The following is an 18,509-nucleotide window of genomic DNA, read 5'->3' on the forward strand; positions in this document are numbered from 1 at the left end:
CCATTCACATCGATGGGGCTGTGGTGGAGCGGGTCAAGAGCTTCAAGTTCCTCGACAATCCTTAGTGTCCACAACACTAAGGATCTATCATGGTCCAAACACACCAACACAGTCATGAAGAGGGCACGACAACGCCTCTTCCCCCTCAGGAGGCTGAAAAGATTTGGCATGGGCCCTCAGGTCCTCAAAATGTTCTACAGCTGCAACATTGACAGCATCTTAAAACCTCTTAAGAATCTTCTCCTTTTTTTAAATGTTCACCTAAAATGACACACCAAATCTAACTGCCTGTAGCTCAGGCCCTGAATCAAGAATATGCATATTCTTGGTACCATTTGAAAGGAAACACTTTGAAGTTTATGGAACTGTGAAAGGAATGTAGGAGAATATAACACAATAGATCTGGTAAAAGATAATACAAAGAAAAAAACAACTGTTCTTTTGTATTTTTTTGTACCATCTTTGAAATGCAAGAGAAAGGCAAAAATGTATTATTCCAGCCCAGGTGCAATATAGATTTTGTCCACTAGATGGCAGCAGTGTGTGCACTTAAGTTTTAGACTGATCCAATGAATCATTTAATTTCTGTTCAAAATTTTGTATCAAGGCTAACTTTGCATTGTTGGGAACAGGTTTGTAAGTAAGCACTTCACGGTAAAGTCTACACCTGTTGTATTCGCTGCATGTGACAAATAACATTTGATTTGATTTGAAAAAGTGAAGGTAGCAGATGTTTATTTAGGTTATCACATTGAGAATGAGATCTCTTTTTCGAAGTGTCACCAGAGTATGAAAATAATGTTATCAAAGCAGCTTGCATAGGCTAAAAATCACTTTCACCTGGAAAGGAGCATTCAAGAACATTAATATATGTAAATTAACACGCACTGTTTGCGGCTGACAATACATTTCTGAAGGTTTTGGCAATATCTCTATTGTTTACAGTAACTTTCCTTAGAAGAGGTTTAGATTATCCCTATTCATATCACTTGACTGATACATATAGCACTGTGTGACCATCCAGCGTTACTCAGTAAACTTTTATTTTGACAGAAAAATGTGCACTGTAAATCCTCTTGTTGCAAACATCACACTTTAAAATCCATGAGCTATCATGTGACCTAAAGTCATGGATAGGTGGAGCGGGCTTGCACCTTTAAATGCACAATCCTTAATTCTTTATTCAGCCTGGAGAAATGTAACCACTCTCAAATTCAAAGATGGATCTATGAATGCAAAGACTGACAGTCTGTGAGATCAAAATTATAGTTTGACATATAAGCTAAAGATACAAAAACACAAGTGAAACCTGAGCACTACTATGTGTGTACTAAAAAGAACAATACACTCTAGTGTTTTAATCCTGCATTCTCATCTGGAAAGTGTTGCTAAAGAGAGGCAAGTGTGTTTGCCACTTACTAACTCAAGACAGGCTAATATATTTTGTAACAGGAGGTTTTCTAAGTCATGAGAAACTCTACAGACGAAGCTCCGGGAAATATTCAACACAAGGGTGTGATAACAGACTATGGGCAGTTCAGGAAATGACACAGTGTGGTGGAAGTGTCATGTGGGGATCTGAACAGTGGAGGGGGAGGACCATCCTCAGTGAATTTCATTCAAATTTAAATAGTGAAACATTTGTAGCATCCATCTGATCGGTGTAGAGAAAATTTGAGTTTCATGTAGTAGCCTAAACCTATCGATGTTACTTTGAGCTGGGTGAATGGAATATGAATGACAGTCATCCAATATGCTGTAATTGAAATAAGGCCACGCTCATAAGAAAAATAATTGTTCTCCCTCATCTTAAACGGCACCCACTGGTACTGGATCTAAACCATGGTCTCCCACAGGAGAAACCAATGTATTGACCATTAGACTAACAGGGAATACCACAGGCAGGGCTACGTCATCACAAGACCATAAGCCCGACTCATGTACGCTACAGAAGCATAGGGAGCTCAAATCCTCTCTAAAACAGTATTTGAGTTATAAATCATTGGATGATTAAAACATATGTTTATTTAATCCTTAAAATTGTCAAAACATTTTGCTCGGGTGAGAAAATACAAGTGCGGAATGATATCATGTTAGAATGTGACCATCGTGGAAATTCTGAATAAAGTATATTTGAAAACAGAGTGTTTCACAATATATCTTATAGTTTTCATCGTGGCTCAGTTGGTAGACCTTGGTGCTTGCAATGCAAGGGTTGTGGGTTTGATTCCCACAGGAGACCAGTGCTAAAATGTAAACAAATATAAGCACTCACTACTGTAAATCACTCTGGATAAAAGCGTCTGCTAAATGACTAAAATGTAAAACAATAAATGATAAACCCCTGAAAATCATGTTTAAAAATAAAATTATTAACATTCTTGGCTGGTATTAGAAATAATAATAAAAATACAGAAAAAAACACATGGAAGACTAATTTAATCTCTGGTTCCATGGGAAAATAACTAAACTTCAGTTATCTAAATCAGATTAAATACAATTTTACACAGCCAAGCATCAATAACTGGGTCAAAAAGCATGTGCTACTCTAATCTTGAGAGGTTGCAAAAGCCAATTCTTTTTTACACAAACAGATTAACATCAACATTTCAATATTTTGCATTCTAGCAGGCTACAGGATCAGGTGATCCTCTTTCAATTCCCGAGCACGAGGCAGAGCCTGATCCATGGTCATTTTCTGTGGGTAAACAAAGTTAGAGTAGTCAATCCCGTCCACATCTGCGCTGGCCAACTGGTCGCCAGAGCCCTGCTCAGTGAAGAGGATTCCAGTGTCAGAACCCTCGCCTGACTGCTCTAGCTCTGAGCCATCCTCTTCCAGCACTCTGGAAGAAAAACAGAAGCCATTACAGTCTACATCCTCTAAGCTCTTCCTATGATTTTTCACTACAGCACAGGCTGAGGCGTCTCTACACTCCCATCATCCCTGCTTCGTTTGTCTGGGAGCCTTAAGTCGTATTCAGTTGAATTGTGCACTGAATCAACAATATTTCACAAAGTGATTAACAAGAAAGGCTGAGTGATAACTCTAAAACTGTTCTATGAAGAAAATATATTGTTGAAATAGTGTTCCTTTGCTTACATTATCAACTAAGTAAATTAGAAAATAAACACATTTAGATTAATCTGTTGTAAAACATTAAAAAGTTGCTCTAATACCTGTGAAGAAACACTTATTACTCCAGTCACTACATTGGATTTGTTACATAGTAACAGTGGTCGAAAAAGTACCCAATTGTCATACTTGAGTAAAAGTAAAGATACCTTAATAGAAAATGACTCAAGTAAAAGTGAATGTCACCTAGTAAAATACTACTTGAGTAAAAGTCTAAAAGTATTTGGTTTGAAATATACGTAAGTATCAAAAGTAAATGTAATCGCTAAAATATACTTAAGTATGAAAAGTAAAAGTATAAATAATTTCAAATTCCTTATTTTAAGCAAACCAGATGGCAAAGATTTTCTTGTTTATTTTAATTTACAGGTAGCCCGGGGCACGTTCCAACACTCACACATCATTTACAAACGAAGCATGTGTTTAGTGAATCTTTCAGATCAGATGCGGTAGGGATGACCAGGGTTGTTCTCTTGAAAAGTGTGTGAATTTTACAATTTTCTTGTCCTGTTAAGCATTCCAAATGTAACGAGTACTTTTGGTTGTCAGGGATTTATGGAGTAAAAAGTACATTATTTTATTTATGAATGTAGTGAAGTAAAAGTAAAAGTTGTCAAATATATAAATAGTCAAGTAAAGTACAGATATTAGGTATTAGTAAACTTACCAATGCTTCTGTTTGCATGGTACTTTTAACAACCGTAGTACACAACATTTATAATTAAACAGTATTTCCTGACTTTTTGCCCATGTTTTTTTTAACATGCTTAGAGGGAATTTATAATGATAATCCCTTTCTGTGCGACCTACAGTATAGGGAAGAGGGTTTCGTGAGATACAACACTTTTGAGGTCCTGATGTTTTCTAACTGATAGAATGTCTTGCTGAGGACTTAAACCACTAAATGGGAAGCGGTGTCTTAGGCCATATGAGAGCAAATTTCCTTATGATAGCAATTGTTTAGCTTCCTCAATAGTGAAAATGTTTAACAGAGCTGAGTACATATTGTTCTCTTCTGTCTGCTGTAATATAATGAATGCAGATATTAATGCTTGGGTGCTCCTTCACCCATGTATAATTAGATCACCTAATTCATAGTACACTCAACTTTCAGCAGGATAATCTAGAACCATAGAGTGTAGTTTAAACTCATATTAGTAAGTCAATAAAGTGCTTACTTCTTGTATGCTACCATCACTCTTGGAATGAGAAAGAATATCAGAGGCCATTCAAGTCACAGTACGCAACTACCAGACTGATTCTATCATTAAAAAAACATTTCCTACTACAGGAAATTGTATAGTGTTTCTTGAAAATTCTGAAAAGTTATTGATCAAGTCTATTATTGCAATTCTTTATGGGGACATATCTCATCAAAAACAATGAAGCAAAGAAGTTAGTCAGGACAATTCTGTCACATTATGCTCAATTCTGACATTCAATAGCCCATCAAGCTTTGGTCTCCGGATAAATTAATTTGCGATGACGTATACTTACATATCCTTTACTGCAAATGGAGGGAGTCTGTCAGGAGGCCCAGGCAAGTCCATCCATGGACCCCTCTGTATCTCACAGTTGGGATTCGTGGCGTCTGGCCTGCACTTAACCCACATATATCTACCTTTTTCTGGAGCACCTGTGTTTCATAAGAGAATAACAACATATAAACATAACTAATTTGTGACAGAGAATCTTCATGGACAATATTCCTATTGAATATTGAGTAAATGAGGGATATAAAGTATATTGAAAGCAGGTGCTTCCAGGTGTGGTTCCTGAGTAACATCAAATGAAATTAAATTTGATGTTATTTGATGCCTTTGTCACAACAGGTGTGTAGACCTTACAGTGAAATGCTTACTTACAAGCTCTTAACCAACAATGCAGTTGTATGAAAAATACCTACAAAAAATAAATAAAAGTAACAAATAATTTGAGAGCAACAGTCAAATAACAATAGCGGGGCTATATACTGTACAGGGGGAACTGGTAATGAGTCAGTGTCAGTTAGTCGAGGTAATTGAGGTCAAATGTACATGTAGGTAGAGTTATTAAAGTGACTATGCATAGATAATAACAGTTTAGTAGCAGCAGCGTAAAATAGGGGGGGGGGGGGGTGCAAATAGTTTGGGTAGCCATTTGATTAGATGTTCAGAAGTCTTATGGCTTGGGGGTAGAAGCTGTTTAGAAGCCTTTTGGACCTAGACTTGGCGCTCCAGTACCACTTGCCGTGCGATAACAGAGAGAACAGTCTATGACTAGGGTGGCTGGAGTCTTTGACAATTTTTAGGGCCTTCCTCTGACACCGCCTGGTATAGAGGTCCTGGATGGCACGAAGCTTGGCCCAAGTGATGTACTGGGCCGTACGCCCTACTCTCTGTAGTGCCTTGTGGTCGGAGGCCGAGCAGTTACCATACCAGGCAGTGATGCAACCTGTCAGGATGCTTTCAATGGTGCAGCTGTAGAACCTTTTGAGGATCCGAGGACCCATGCCAAATCTTTTAAGTCTCCTGTGGGGGAATAGATTTTGTCGTGCCATCTTTACGACTGTCTTGGTGTGCTTGGACCATGTTAGTTTGTTGGTGATTTTTATTTTCAAAGACAGCCTAGGAACAGTGGGTTAACTGCCTTGTTCAGGGGCAGAACGACAGATTTGTACCTTGTCAGCTCGGGGATTCAAACTTGCAACCTTTCGGTTACTAGTGCAACACCCTAACCGCTAGGCTACGCTGCCGCCCCAAAATAATGCCTGCAGCCTGTGCATAATCAATAGGCCTGAAAAGGTTTAGGGCAGGGGTGTCAAACTCATTCCACGGCAGGCCGAGTGTCTGTGGGTTTTTGTTTTTTCCTTTCAATTAAGACCTATAGACAACCAGGTGAGGGAGGTTCCTTACTAATTAGTGACCTTAATTCATCAATCAAGTACAAGCGTGGAGCGAAAACCCGCAGACACTCGACCCTTAGTGGAATGAGTTTGACACGTGCTCTATCTAAACTGTTCAAGGGCCTTCTGTACCAAGCAGACTAGGAGTTCTGATTTGGGATCAGTTTTGCCTTTAAGACCACAGTGGACAGAGGGGACCTGATCAGCACTCCTACTCTGAAACGCTTGCCCATTTCTTGCTTGGATACTTGTTCTTGCAATCTGTGAGTAAATTATTGCTTTTGAAAAAATATAAATATTAGGTAGCCTACAGCTTAAGTCTTTGTTGGACATGAACATTACTGCATTCGACAATTGATATAGGTCAACTTATTTGGATTTTTAAACCAAAAAGGTACAACTTCATTTTAAGGGGTCCTAATTACAGTGTAATTACACTGTAACATGTATTGTAGTTAATTCTAATAACTCATAGTTACACTGCTATAACAACATGTAACTGGTGGTAATTGGAGTCTGTAATTACAGATGTGTAAAAGCAAATGCTTGTTACCATGCTTGTTACAAATGGGCAAGTTTCCACTAAATTCACCAATTTCGTGTTAAGTTTCTTCTCAGCTGCATCTGATTCAGTAATAACTGTCCCAAGGTTGTAATCTCTTGTTGGCAGTTGCACTGGGTGTCAGAGATTACAAAGGCTGGAGGATAAATAGGCTCTAATTACCAACCCATGAATGCGCACTCTTCAAAATCTCCACTCAATGTTGTATGTAATGACTTATTACTCATTACCAAGTGAAAATACCTACAAACAAATGGACAACCCGGCCGGCCAAACCCCCACTTAACCTGGACAACGCTGGGCCAATTGTGCGCCGCCTCATGGGTCTCTTGGTCGGCCACGACACAGCCTGGGATCGAACCAGGATGTGTAGTGACGCAGTGTCTTAGATTGCTGTGTCACTTGGGAGGCCCTTGACTATGACTTTTTAACCCAGCAGTGCTATTTGCAGAGTTAGCTCCAAGTAAATGTGGCAATTCTTCAACCATTCCTGAACCTGCGACCAGAATGACTGTTGCCTTTAGTTAGTCATTCTTTTAAATGTTTAATCATTTCTGCCCTCTGAATTCATGTTCATTATATAAATAGGCTGTTTAATTTTGTCTGGCTTGCCGTTCCTAATAAAATGGAATATTTCTTGCACATATCATTTAAAATCAAATCAAATTTTATTTGTCACATACACATGGTTAGCAGATGTTAATGCGAGTGTAGCGAAATGCTTGTGCTTCTAGTTCCGAAAATGCATTAATAACCAACAAGTAATCTAACCTAACAATTCCACAACTACTACCTTATACACACAAGTGTAAAGGGATAAAGAATATGTACATAAAGATATATGAATGAATGATGGTACCAAACGGCATAGATAAAATGCAGTAGATGGTATCGAGTACAGTATATACATATGAGATGAGTAATGTAGGGTATGTAAACATAAAAGTGGCATAGTTTAAAGTGGCTAGTGATACATGTATTACATAAAGATGGCAAGATACAGTAGATGACAGAGAGTACAGTATATACATATCCAAATGAGATGAGTAATGTAGGGTATGTAAACATTATATTAAGTGGCATTGTTTAAAGTGGTTAGTGATACATTTTTTACATCAATTTCCATCCATTTCCATTATTAAAGTGAGCTGGAGTTGAGTCAGTGTGTTGGCAGCAGTCACTCAATGTTAGTGGTGGCTGTTTAACAGTCTGATGGCCTTGAGATAGAAGTTTTTCAGTCTCTCGGTCCCTGCTTTGATGCACCTGTACTGACCTCGCCTTCTGGATGATAGTGGGGTGAACAGGCAGTGGCTCAGGTGGTTGTTGTCCTTGATGATCTTTATGGCCTTCCTGTGACATCGGGTGGTGTAGGTGTCCTGGAGGGCAGGTAGTTTGCCCCCGGTGATGCGTTGTGTAGACCTCACTACCCTCTGGAGAGCCTTACGGTTGTGGGCGGAGCAGTTGCCGTACCAGGCGGTGATACAGCCCGACAGGATGCTCTCGATTGTGCATCTGTAGATGTTTGTGAGTGCTTTTGGTGACAAGACACATTTCTTCAGCCTCCTGAGGTTTAAGAGGTGCTGCTGCACTTTCTTCACAAAGCTGTCTGTGTGGGTGGACCAATTCAGTTTGTCCGTGATGTGTACGCCGAGGAACTTAAAACTTACTACCCTCTCCACTACTGTCCTGTCGATGTGGATAGGGGGGTGCTCCCTCTGCTGTTTCCTGAAGTCCACAATCATCTCCTTTGTTTTGTTGACGTTGAGTGTGAGGTTATTTTCCTGACACCACACTCCGAGGGCCCTCACCTCCTCCCTGTAGGCCGTCTCGTCGTTGTTCCTCCCTGTAGGCCGACTCGTCGTTGTTGGTAATCAAGTCTACCACTGTAGTGTCGTCCGCAAACTTGATGATTGAGTTTGAGGCGTGCATGGCCAAGCAGTCATGCGTGAACAGGGAGTACAGGAGAGGGCTCAGAACGCACCCTTGTGGGGCCCCAGTGTTGAGGATCAGCGAGGTGGAGATGAACAAGTCGCTAGGTGTAGGCAAGGCCATAAGCAAATAGGTAAACTGGGATATGACTAAAGAGTTAATCAGGGTGATTTTTCAACAAATAGACAGGTATTTTCCATTCTACGGTTGCACGATCTTATCTATTTCTACAAACTTTCCATTAAAATGTATTGTAATGAGAATATTTCTTTCTTTCAGGATATGGATACCGAGGATGTCCACTTCACTGTCAGATCATTTTATTGGTAAACAACAAGGTAATGTAAAAGTTGTAATTTTTGGTGAATCAATACTTAATATTGTAAACATATCATAAATGTTGTTGTAATCCAGAGACGTTAGAAAAAGTATCTAGATACTCTATGAGGCTGAGGAGGGATCCAAATTGTGGATTTAAAAGAAAACATGAATATTCAGCGTACAATGACACCTTTGTTTTTAAGACCTGGATTTCCAGGCCTTTGGTATTATTGTTGGATCTGATTTTAATCATCTAACATTTCGATGGCCATATTAAATAGATATGCTGATAGTGGGCAACCTTGTTTTACTCCTCTTGACAATTTAAAACTTTCTGAGAAGTAGCAATTAAATACTATTTTACACCTAGTTTTTCTATACATAACTTTAACGCCTTGTATAAGAGATTCTCTTAAATTGAAATATTCCAGGCATTTATATATAAATTCCAGTCATACTTTATCAAAAGCCTTTTCAAAGTCAGCTATGAATACCAGGTCTGGTTCCCAGATTTTTCATAGTGTTCTATTGCTTCCAGTACTTGTCTTATGAAGATCCCGTCCATTAAAACAATTGGAGGCCCCTTACACATAGTCAATAATACAATAGGAAAGTATATATAGTGTGTGCAACTGAGGTAGGATAAGGGAGGTAGAGGACTCGATGATTAGTTGAAAAGTTGAATCAGGTGTATTTGTCCGGGGCTTCAATAAAAATGTAAATACTGTTGGGGGTACTCGAGGACTGGAGTTGGGAAACACTGGCCTAGACAGCTAATTTAGAAAAAACGGATTGTCTCTTTCTTCCCTTTTTAACATTACAAAATGGAAACTGACAACTGTCTTTGTCTTCATCTGTTTATCTCTTGTAAGCAGAGACCTTGATATTATGGTTGGATCTGAAAAAATCGCTGAAGCTGGAGACTCTTATCTCCCTCACTAACTTCAAGCACCAGCTGTCAGAGCAGCTCACAGATCATTGCACCTGTACATAGCCCATCTGTAAATAGCCCATCCAACTACCTCATCCCCATACTGTATTTATTTATTTATTTTGCTCCTTTGCACCCCAGTATCTCTACTTGCACATTCATCTTCTGCACATCTATCACTCCAGTGTTTAATTGCTATATCGTAATTACCTCGCCACTATGGCCTATTGTATTGCCTTACCTCCCTTATCTTACCTCATTTGCACACACTGTATATATACTTTCTTTCTCTACTGTATTATTGACTGTATGTTTGTTTATTCCATGTGTTGTTGTATGTGTCGAACTGCTTTGCTTTATCTTGGTTTCAGTTTTAATTTTTTAATTTTTAATTTTAGTTGACCTTTATTTAACCAGGTAGGCAAGTTGAGAACAAGTTCTCATTTACAATTGCGACCTGGCCAAGATAAAGCAAAGCAGTTCGACAGATACAACGACACAGAGTTACACATGGAGTAAAACAAACATACAGTCAATAATACAGTATAAACAAGTCTATATACAATGTGAGCAAATGAGGTGAGAAGGGAGGTAAAGGCAAAAAAAGGCCATGGTGGCAAAGTAAATACAATATAGCAAGTAAAACACTGGAATGGTAGTTTTGCAATGGAAGAATGTGCAAAGTAGAAATAAAAATAATGGGGTGCAAAGGAGCAAAATAAATAAATAAATTAAATACAGTTGGGAAAGAGGTAGTTGTTTGGGCTAAATTATAGGTGGGCTATGTACAGGTGCAGTAATCTGTGAGCTGCTCTGACTGTTGGTGCCTAAAGCTAGTGAGGGAGATAAGTGTTTCCAGTTTCAGAGATTTTTGTAGTTCGTTCCAGTCATTGGCAGCAGAGAACTGGAAGGAGAGGCGGCCAAAGAAAGAATTGGTTTTGGGGGTGACTAGAGAGATATACCTGCTGGAGCGTGTGCTACAGGTGGGAGATGCTATGGTGACCAGCGAGCTGAGATAAGGGGGGACTTTACCTAGCAGGGTCTTGTAGATGACATGGAGCCAGTGGGTTTGGCGACGAGTATGAAGCGAGGGCCAGCCAACGAGAGCGTATAGGTCGCAATGGTGGGTAGTATATGGGGCTTTGGTGACAAAACGGATTGCACTGTGATAGACTGCATCCAATTTGTTGAGTAGGGTATTGGAGGCTATTTTGTAAATGACATCGCCAAAGTCGAGGATTGGTAGGATGGTCAGTTTTACAAGGGTATGTTTGGCAGCATGAGTGAAGGATGCTTTGTTGCGAAATAGGAAGCCAATTCTAGATTTAACTTTGGATTGGAGATGTTTGATATGGGTCTGGAAGGAGAGTTTACAGTCTAACCAGACACCTAAGTATTTGTAGTTGTCCACGTATTCTAAGTCAGAGCCGTCCAGAGTAGTGATGTTGGACAGGCGGGTAGGTGCAGGTAGCGATCGGTTGAAGAGCATGCATTTAGTTTTACTTGTATTTAAGAGCAATTGGAGGCCACAGAAGGAGAGTTGTATGGCATTGAAGCTTGCCTGGAGGGTTGTTAACACAGTGTCCAAAGAAGGGCCGGAAGTATACAGAATGGTGTCGTCTGCGTAGAGGTCGATCAGAGACTCACCAGCAGCAAGAGCGACCTCATTGATGTATACAGAGAAGAGAGTCGGTCCAAGAATTGAACCCTGTGGCACCCCCATAGAGACTGCCAGAGGTCCGGACAGCAGACCCTCCGATGATTTGACACACTGAACTCTATCAGAGAAGTAGTTGGTGAACCAGGCGAGGCAATCATTTGAGAAACCAAGGCTGTCGAGTCTGCCGATGAGGATGTGGTGATTGACAGAGTCGAAAGCCTTGGCCAGATCAATGAATACGGCTGCACAGTAATGTTTCTTATCGATGGCGGTTAAGATATCGTTTAGGACCTTGAGCGTGGCTGAGGTGCACCCATGACCAGCTCTGAAACCAGATTGCATAGCAGAGAAGGTATGGTGAGATTCGAAATGGTCGGTAATCTGTTTGTTGACTTGGCTTTCGAAGACCTTAGAAAGGCATGGTAGGATAGATATAGGTCTGTAGCAGTTTGGGTCAAGAGTGTCCCCCCCCTTTGAAGAGGGGGATGACCGCAGCTGCTTTCCAATCTTTGGGAATCTCAGACAACACGAAAGAGAGGTTGAACAGGCTAGTAATAGGGGTGGCAACACTTTCGGCAGATAATTTTAGAAAGAAAGGGTCCAGATTGTCTAGCCCGGCTGATTTGTAGGGGTCCAGATTTTGCAGCTCTTTCAGAACATCAGCTGAATGGATTTGGTAGAAGGAGAAATGGGGAAGGCTTGGGTGAGTTGCTGTTGGGGGTGCAGTGCTGTTGACCGGGGTAGGAGTAGCCAGGTGGAAAGCATGGCCAGCCGTAGAAAAATGCTTATTGAAATTCTCAATTATGGTGGATTTATCAGTGGTGACAGTGTTTCCTATCTTCAGTGCAGTGGGCAGCTGGGAGGAGGTGTTCTTATTCTCCATGGACTTTACAGTGTCCCAGAACTTTTTTGAGTTAGTGTTGCAGGGAGCAAATTTCTGCTTGAAAAAGCTAGCCTTGGCTTTTCTAACTGCCTGTGTATAATGGTTTCTAGCTTCCCTGAACAGCTGCATATCACGGGGGCTGTTCGATGCTAATGCAGAACGCCATAGGATGTTTTTGTGTTGGTTAAGGGCAGTCAGGTCTGGGGAGAACCAAGGGCTATATCTGTTCCTGGTTCTAAATTTCTTGAATGGGGCATGTTTATTTAAGATGGTTAGGAAGGCATTTAAAAAAATATCCAGGCATCCTCTACTGACGGGATGAGATCAATATCCTTCCAGGATACCCCGGCCAGGTCGATTAGAAAGGCCTGCTCGCTGAAGTGTTTCAGGGAGCGTTTTACAGTGATGAGTGGAGGTCGTTTGACCGCTGACTCATTACGGATGCAGGCAATGAGGCAGTGATCGCTGAGATCTTGGTTGAAGACAGCAGAGGTGTATTTAGAGGGGAAGTTGGTTAGGATGATATCTATGAGGGTGCCTGTGTTTAAGGCTTTGGGGAGGTACCTGGTAGGTTCATTGATAATTTGTGTGAGATTGAGGGCATCAAGTTTAGATTGTAGGATGGCTGGGGTGTTAAGCATGTTCCAGTTTAGGTCGCCTAGCAGCACAAGCTCTGAAGATAGATGGGGGGCAATCAGTTCACATATGGTGTCCAGAGCACAGCTGGGGGCAGAGGGTGGTCTAAAGCAGGCGGCAACGGTGAGAGACTTGTTTTTAGAGAGGTGGATTTTTAAAAGTAGAAGTTCAAATTGTTTGGGTACAGACCTGGATAGTAGGACAGAACTCTGCAGGCTATCTTTGCAGTAGATTGCAACACCGCCCCCTTTGGCAGTTCTATCTTGTCTGAAAATGTTGTAGTTTGGAATTAACATTTCTGAATTTTTGGTGGTCTTCCTAAGCCAGGATTCAGACACAGCTAGAACATCCGGGTTGGCAGAGTGTGCTAAAGTAGTGAATAGAACAAACTTAAGGAGGAGGCTTCTAATGTTAACATGCATGAAACCAAGGCTATTACGGTTACAGAAGTCGTCAAAAGAGAGCGCCTGGGGAATAGGAGTGGAGCTAGGCACTGCAGGGCCTGGATTCACCTCTACATCGCCAGAGGAACATAGGAGGAGTAGAATAAGGGTGCGGCTAAAAGCAATAAGAATTGGTCGTCTAGAACGTCTGGAACAGAGAGTAGAAGGAGGTTTCTGGGGGCGATAAAATAGCATCAAGGTATAATGTACGGACAAAGGTATGGTAGGATGTGAATACAGTGGAGGTAAACCTAGGTATTGAGTGATGAAGAGAGAGATATTGTCTCTAGAAACATCATTGAAACCAGGAGATGTCATTGCATGTGTGGGTGGTGGAACTAATAGGTTGGATAAGGTATAGTGAGCAGGACTAGAGGCTCTACAGTGAAATAAGCCAATAAACAATAACCAGAACAGCAATGGACAAGACATATTGACATTAAGGAGAGGCATGCTTAGTCGAGTGATCAATAGGGTCCAGTGAGTGGAGAGGTTGGTTGGGGGTCACGGCGATTTAGACAGCTAGCCAGGCCATCGGTAGCAAGCTAGCATAGGATGGAGGTCTGTTGTTAGCCACCTCTTGCGTTCCGTCAGTAGATTAGTGGGGTTCCGTGTGGTAGAGGGGATTAATCCAAATCACACAACAACAACTAAAATAAAAACAATAGATATAGTTATAGAGGCCCAAGAAGAAAACATAATAATAATAAAAATAAATAAATTGTCCGATTGTCTATTCAGATAGCAGCCGGTAAAACAACTAACGGTTAGCAGGCCGCAGATGGGCGTTCAGGTAACGTTGCGACGGAGGAGCCAGCCGGATCTCCTTCGGGTAGATAACGTCGGTAGTCCAGTTGTGAAGGCCCGGTGGGGCTCCGCGTAGGCAGTAAAACGGGTCCGGATAGGTGACTGCAGCCCAGGAGTGATTGACGGAGCTGGCTAGCTCCGGAATAATTGATGTTTGCTCCGGAATCGACGACAGCCGATAGTCACACGGATAGCAGCTAGCTAGTTGTGAGATCCGGGTATGAATGTCCAGAGAGCAGTTGAAATCCAGGGACATGGAGAGAAAAATTGGTCCGGTATGTTCCGTTCCGAGCTGTGCTGCGCCATACAAAACTGGCGATAGATTTTCGAGCTAAAGGATAGCTGATGACCACAAACCGTGGTTAGCTGAATACTAACGAATTGCCAGTAAAGAAGCTAACTAGCTTCTGAACTAGCTTCTGATTAGCTTCTGGATTAGCTTCTGGGCTCGCTTCTGGCTAGCTCCTGGCTAGCTTCTGGCTAGCTTCTTGGAGTTTCTGGCTAGCTTCTTGGAGGATTACAGATTTTTATAAATATAAATTGGTGAGGCGGGTTGCAGGAGAGTGTTTTGAAGATGAGTTGATGGAAAATAAAAATAAAATGTACGTGAAAAAAGTTGTAAATATATATATATATACAGGACACGACAAGACGAGGACAAAAGACGTCTGAACTGCTATGCCATCTTGGTTTCAAATGAGAACTTGTTCTCAACTATCCTACCTGGTTAAATAAAGGTGATATAAAATAAAGAAAAAATCAATTGTAGGTATCTGTGGTAGAGAAGAAGAATGTATATGACAATTTAGCATAGACACTATTACCTCTGGTTATCTTCATTATGATTTAGGCATAGCTTGGCCTACATAACTACCTAGCTAGTTTGTTGTGATATCCCGCTAGCCATATTAGTGCTTGCTAACACTAATAACAAAGACTTGTTTATCTATCCCGAGATAGATCAGAGCCTGTCGTTTCCAATTGGAGCAAATTAGTCATAGAGGGCAGAACAGGCACAAGCTAGTGAGATCCTATTGGCGTATTCTAGCATTTATCTGCATATTTCCGTTAGGGAACGCCTACTCTGAAGTGCGCGTGTGCAATAACTCAATTCACCTTTGCACTCATTCTAAACGCAATTTGTTAAACATTGGCAAGGGTAAAGTCTACAAAACGCTGTCCAATCTGTTTGTTACAGATTCTAGTTTTGGAAACAGAAAACTGTATGGAGATCAAATGTTTCATCGATGTGAAAATTATCAGAATGTCGGCCAAAATCAATCTTCTCCCACTTCTGGCTACTGGTAGTGAGTGGATACGCCAACCGGATGCTTCACATTTATACATCCGGTGAAATATCTGTCTCACTGTTCTATCTGTGCTGATAAATGATCTAGTGTTAAATTATTAGCTACATTGAAAAGGCACTAACGTTACTCAATGAATGACCAATTCTAAGTCTCACGTTTTACCCAAGGTTCAGGGAAGACCATCGAGACAATCTAACGTTAGCTAGTTAGTTATCTAGCAAGGAGCGACCATAGCATAATTGCCAGCTTTAGCTTGCTAGTTAGTTAGTCAAGGTTAGCATGCTAGCTAATCCCCAAAAAACTATATTAGATGGTAACTATAGCTAGCTAGCCTAGTTGGTAGGTCAAACAAAAACATGAGCTGACGTTTGCTAGCTAGTTACAGTTAGCTAACTAACATTAGGCTAGCAAGCTAACTACCTATGCTAAATCATCCAGCAGAATTCATGTTTCCAAAAACACTTTGTTGTCACCTACAACACTTTGTTTCTTTCATGTCTGGATTTTTGGTGCTTTCAAGACATCTGGGAACTCGGAAAAAAACAGATCAAATCATGACGTCAGGTCGGAAAGTCAGAGTTCTAGAAAGATGCCAGAGTTTCCGACTTGTAGTTCTAAATTTGATGACCTTTCAAAACTATTTTCCCAGTCGGAGATAATTTTTCCCCGAGTTCCCGGAGATTTCCGAGTTGTTTTGAAAGTGGCATTTGCACACTGACCTACTTGACCATATTCTCTGCGCACTGTCACATGACGCCAGTGTCAACACGTGGGCATGTTCGAGGTCATTCTTATTTAGAGCGTGTTGCACAGATAGGCAGATCTTGACCTGATGCCTTAATTCCTGGGATAAATAAATAATTGCACCAATGCATCCCATTAAAAAGTGAGAATGCTCTTATGATCATTTTAAGTGCATTTATAAACAATTATTCAACCAAGCTTAATAGGCTTACAATTTGGCAATTAACGATTGACTATTTCACAAGTTTAACCATAACCAGGGGTGAAAGTAAGCCGGTATGGTCTTGTACAGCATCCCGGCAAAAATAAATATTGGGGGTATGCTGTACCGGTAAAACGTGAGCCTAACACAATAATTAACACAAAATGACATGAAAAATATAGGCTATTTTACACCATTATTTAACACTACCGCATGTCAGCCACATTACAAATTGTACATTTTGACAAGCGGAGATGAGTGGCAACGACCGAGACGCGCTTGGACAGCTGTGGTTGCTGCATCAATGCAGGCCGTGTAAGCCCAATGACAATTGCAGAATGTCATTAAAATACACGTTTACAATACACACCGTTTACAATACACAAAGTGTTTTGTAACGGATGTCTCTTTCCATTCATCAAATTGCAGGAGCACAATGCGTGGCTACAGGAGCGCCTTTTTGAAGTGATTGTTTGACAATCAGATGAAAAATGCACCCTTAAATAATGACCAATTCTAAGATTTTTTGGGGAATGTGAACCTGTTTTTCACATTTGGCCTGGAAATCAGACCCTAGAGCCCTTTATTGCAATTATGTCAATGAGCTGAATTATGATGCGACCCCTTAAAATAAAGCGTTACCGATCAAATTACACTTTCACTTATGCAACCACCCCTTTTATAAATGACAATTTAAAGTTATGAGCAACATGTGCATTGTTCTCATTTGTGGTTCTTCAAATGTTTTAATACTCTCACTCATACTTTATTCTGGTTGTGAAAAAAGAAGTCATCCAGTCAGAAAATACAGACAAATGTAGACAAAATACACAGACCCGGTTTCGTGACATCTTGTCAGCAACCTAGGGTATTTTGTCAAGCGTGCCAAAAGCAGACATTACATTGATAGCAGAAGTGCAGATACGTTTTCAACATGAATTAATCAACATAAATGTTATTGTTACAAATCCGTAACTACACCTACTTACTTTTCTCAACAATTAAATACTGTAGTACCCAACATGTGGCTAATCCAAACATTTGATAATGCCTATTATTTATTTGAATAGGCTACATACCAAATCCGTTATCTGCGAGAAAGAAAATGACAGCCAGTGTCAGACAGATCTTCAAATTCAGTACCTTCATTATTTCCTTTGTAATGAGGAGACGTCAATATATCCTTTAAAGAATAACCTCTGTGTGAATATTCTTAAATACACTTAATCGTGCTGTTGAATGTCTCCAAACCCTGCCCATTTATGCGTCATTATTTCCTGAAACCAGACGTCTTCGTAAGAAGTTTAACATCTGCAGTGGAAAGTTATTGTCTTCAATATATAGCATGCCGACGTTCACCACATTGAGTTAATAACGTAGATATAGCCTAAATAAAGATGATTAATACAGTATATCTGAACATTCAACGGCTAGAAAAAGTTGTGGTCTGTAAAACTGTAAAACTGCAGTAGACCATAATCTGTTGACACATAGCATCATTTGAATCATCAAAATTCTCTCTTTGACCCAACAGATAATCCAATAGATTAATTGATAGTAGTCACTCAGAAATGTCCTTGTTTTAAATGAAAACATACATGAAATAAGGTGCACAATGAATAGGAAATATAGTCAAGATGTTGAAATGGTCATAAATAAGGATTTTTAATTGAGATAATAATTGTGTCCTTCAAACTTTGCTTTCATCAAAGAATTCTCCATTTGCAGCAATTACAGCCTTGCAGACCAGTGGCATTCTAGTTGTCACCCCGTGCTTCCTGAAACACCTCCCACAAAATGGATTGAATTGATAGGTACTTCTTACATGCCATATGGTCAAGCTGCTCCCACAACAGCTCAATAGGGTTGAGATCCGGTAACTGTGCTGGCCACTCCATTATAGACAGAATACCAGCCGGCTGCTTCTTCCATAAATAATTATTGCATAGTTTGGAGCTGTGCTTTGGGTCATTGTCCTGTTGTAGGAGGAAATTGGCTCCAAATAAGAGATGTCCACAGGGTATGGCATTGCAAAATGGAGTGATTGCCTTCCTTCTTCAATAT

At 40.5% G+C, this 18,509-nt stretch overlaps 1 protein-coding gene across 1 annotated transcript; it reads right to left on the reverse strand.

Moving 5' to 3' along the window:
- Nucleotides 1-718: 718 nt before the first annotated feature.
- On the reverse strand, nucleotides 719-17,705 carry srgn (serglycin). Its single transcript, XM_020495502.2, has 3 exons — nucleotides 17,525-17,705; nucleotides 4,631-4,769; nucleotides 719-2,843 (listed from the first exon to the last, which is right to left on the reverse strand). Exons 1-3 carry the CDS (start codon nucleotides 17,592-17,594, stop codon nucleotides 2,633-2,635), a joined length of 420 nt encoding a protein of 139 aa, XP_020351091.1. The 5' UTR covers nucleotides 17,595-17,705; the 3' UTR covers nucleotides 719-2,632.
- Between the last annotated feature and the right edge of the window lie 804 nt (nucleotides 17,706-18,509).

The sequence above is a fragment of the Oncorhynchus kisutch genome, linkage group LG11 (genome assembly GCF_002021735.2).
Source record: "Oncorhynchus kisutch isolate 150728-3 linkage group LG11, Okis_V2, whole genome shotgun sequence".
Taxonomy (NCBI): domain Eukaryota; kingdom Metazoa; phylum Chordata; class Actinopteri; order Salmoniformes; family Salmonidae; genus Oncorhynchus; species Oncorhynchus kisutch.

Coding starts and splice junctions, on each gene's coding strand:
- srgn (XM_020495502.2), bottom strand. CDS start 17,594: ATGAAGGTACTGAATTTGAAGATCTGTCTGACACTGGCTGTCATTTTC. Junction 4,770..17,524: donor TCTCGCAGATAACGGATTTG/GTATGTAGCCTA, acceptor TATGAAACACAG/GTGCTCCAGAAAAAGGTAGA. Junction 2,844..4,630: donor CCATTTGCAGTAAAGGATAT/GTAAGTATACGT, acceptor TTTTTCTTCCAG/AGTGCTGGAAGAGGATGGCT.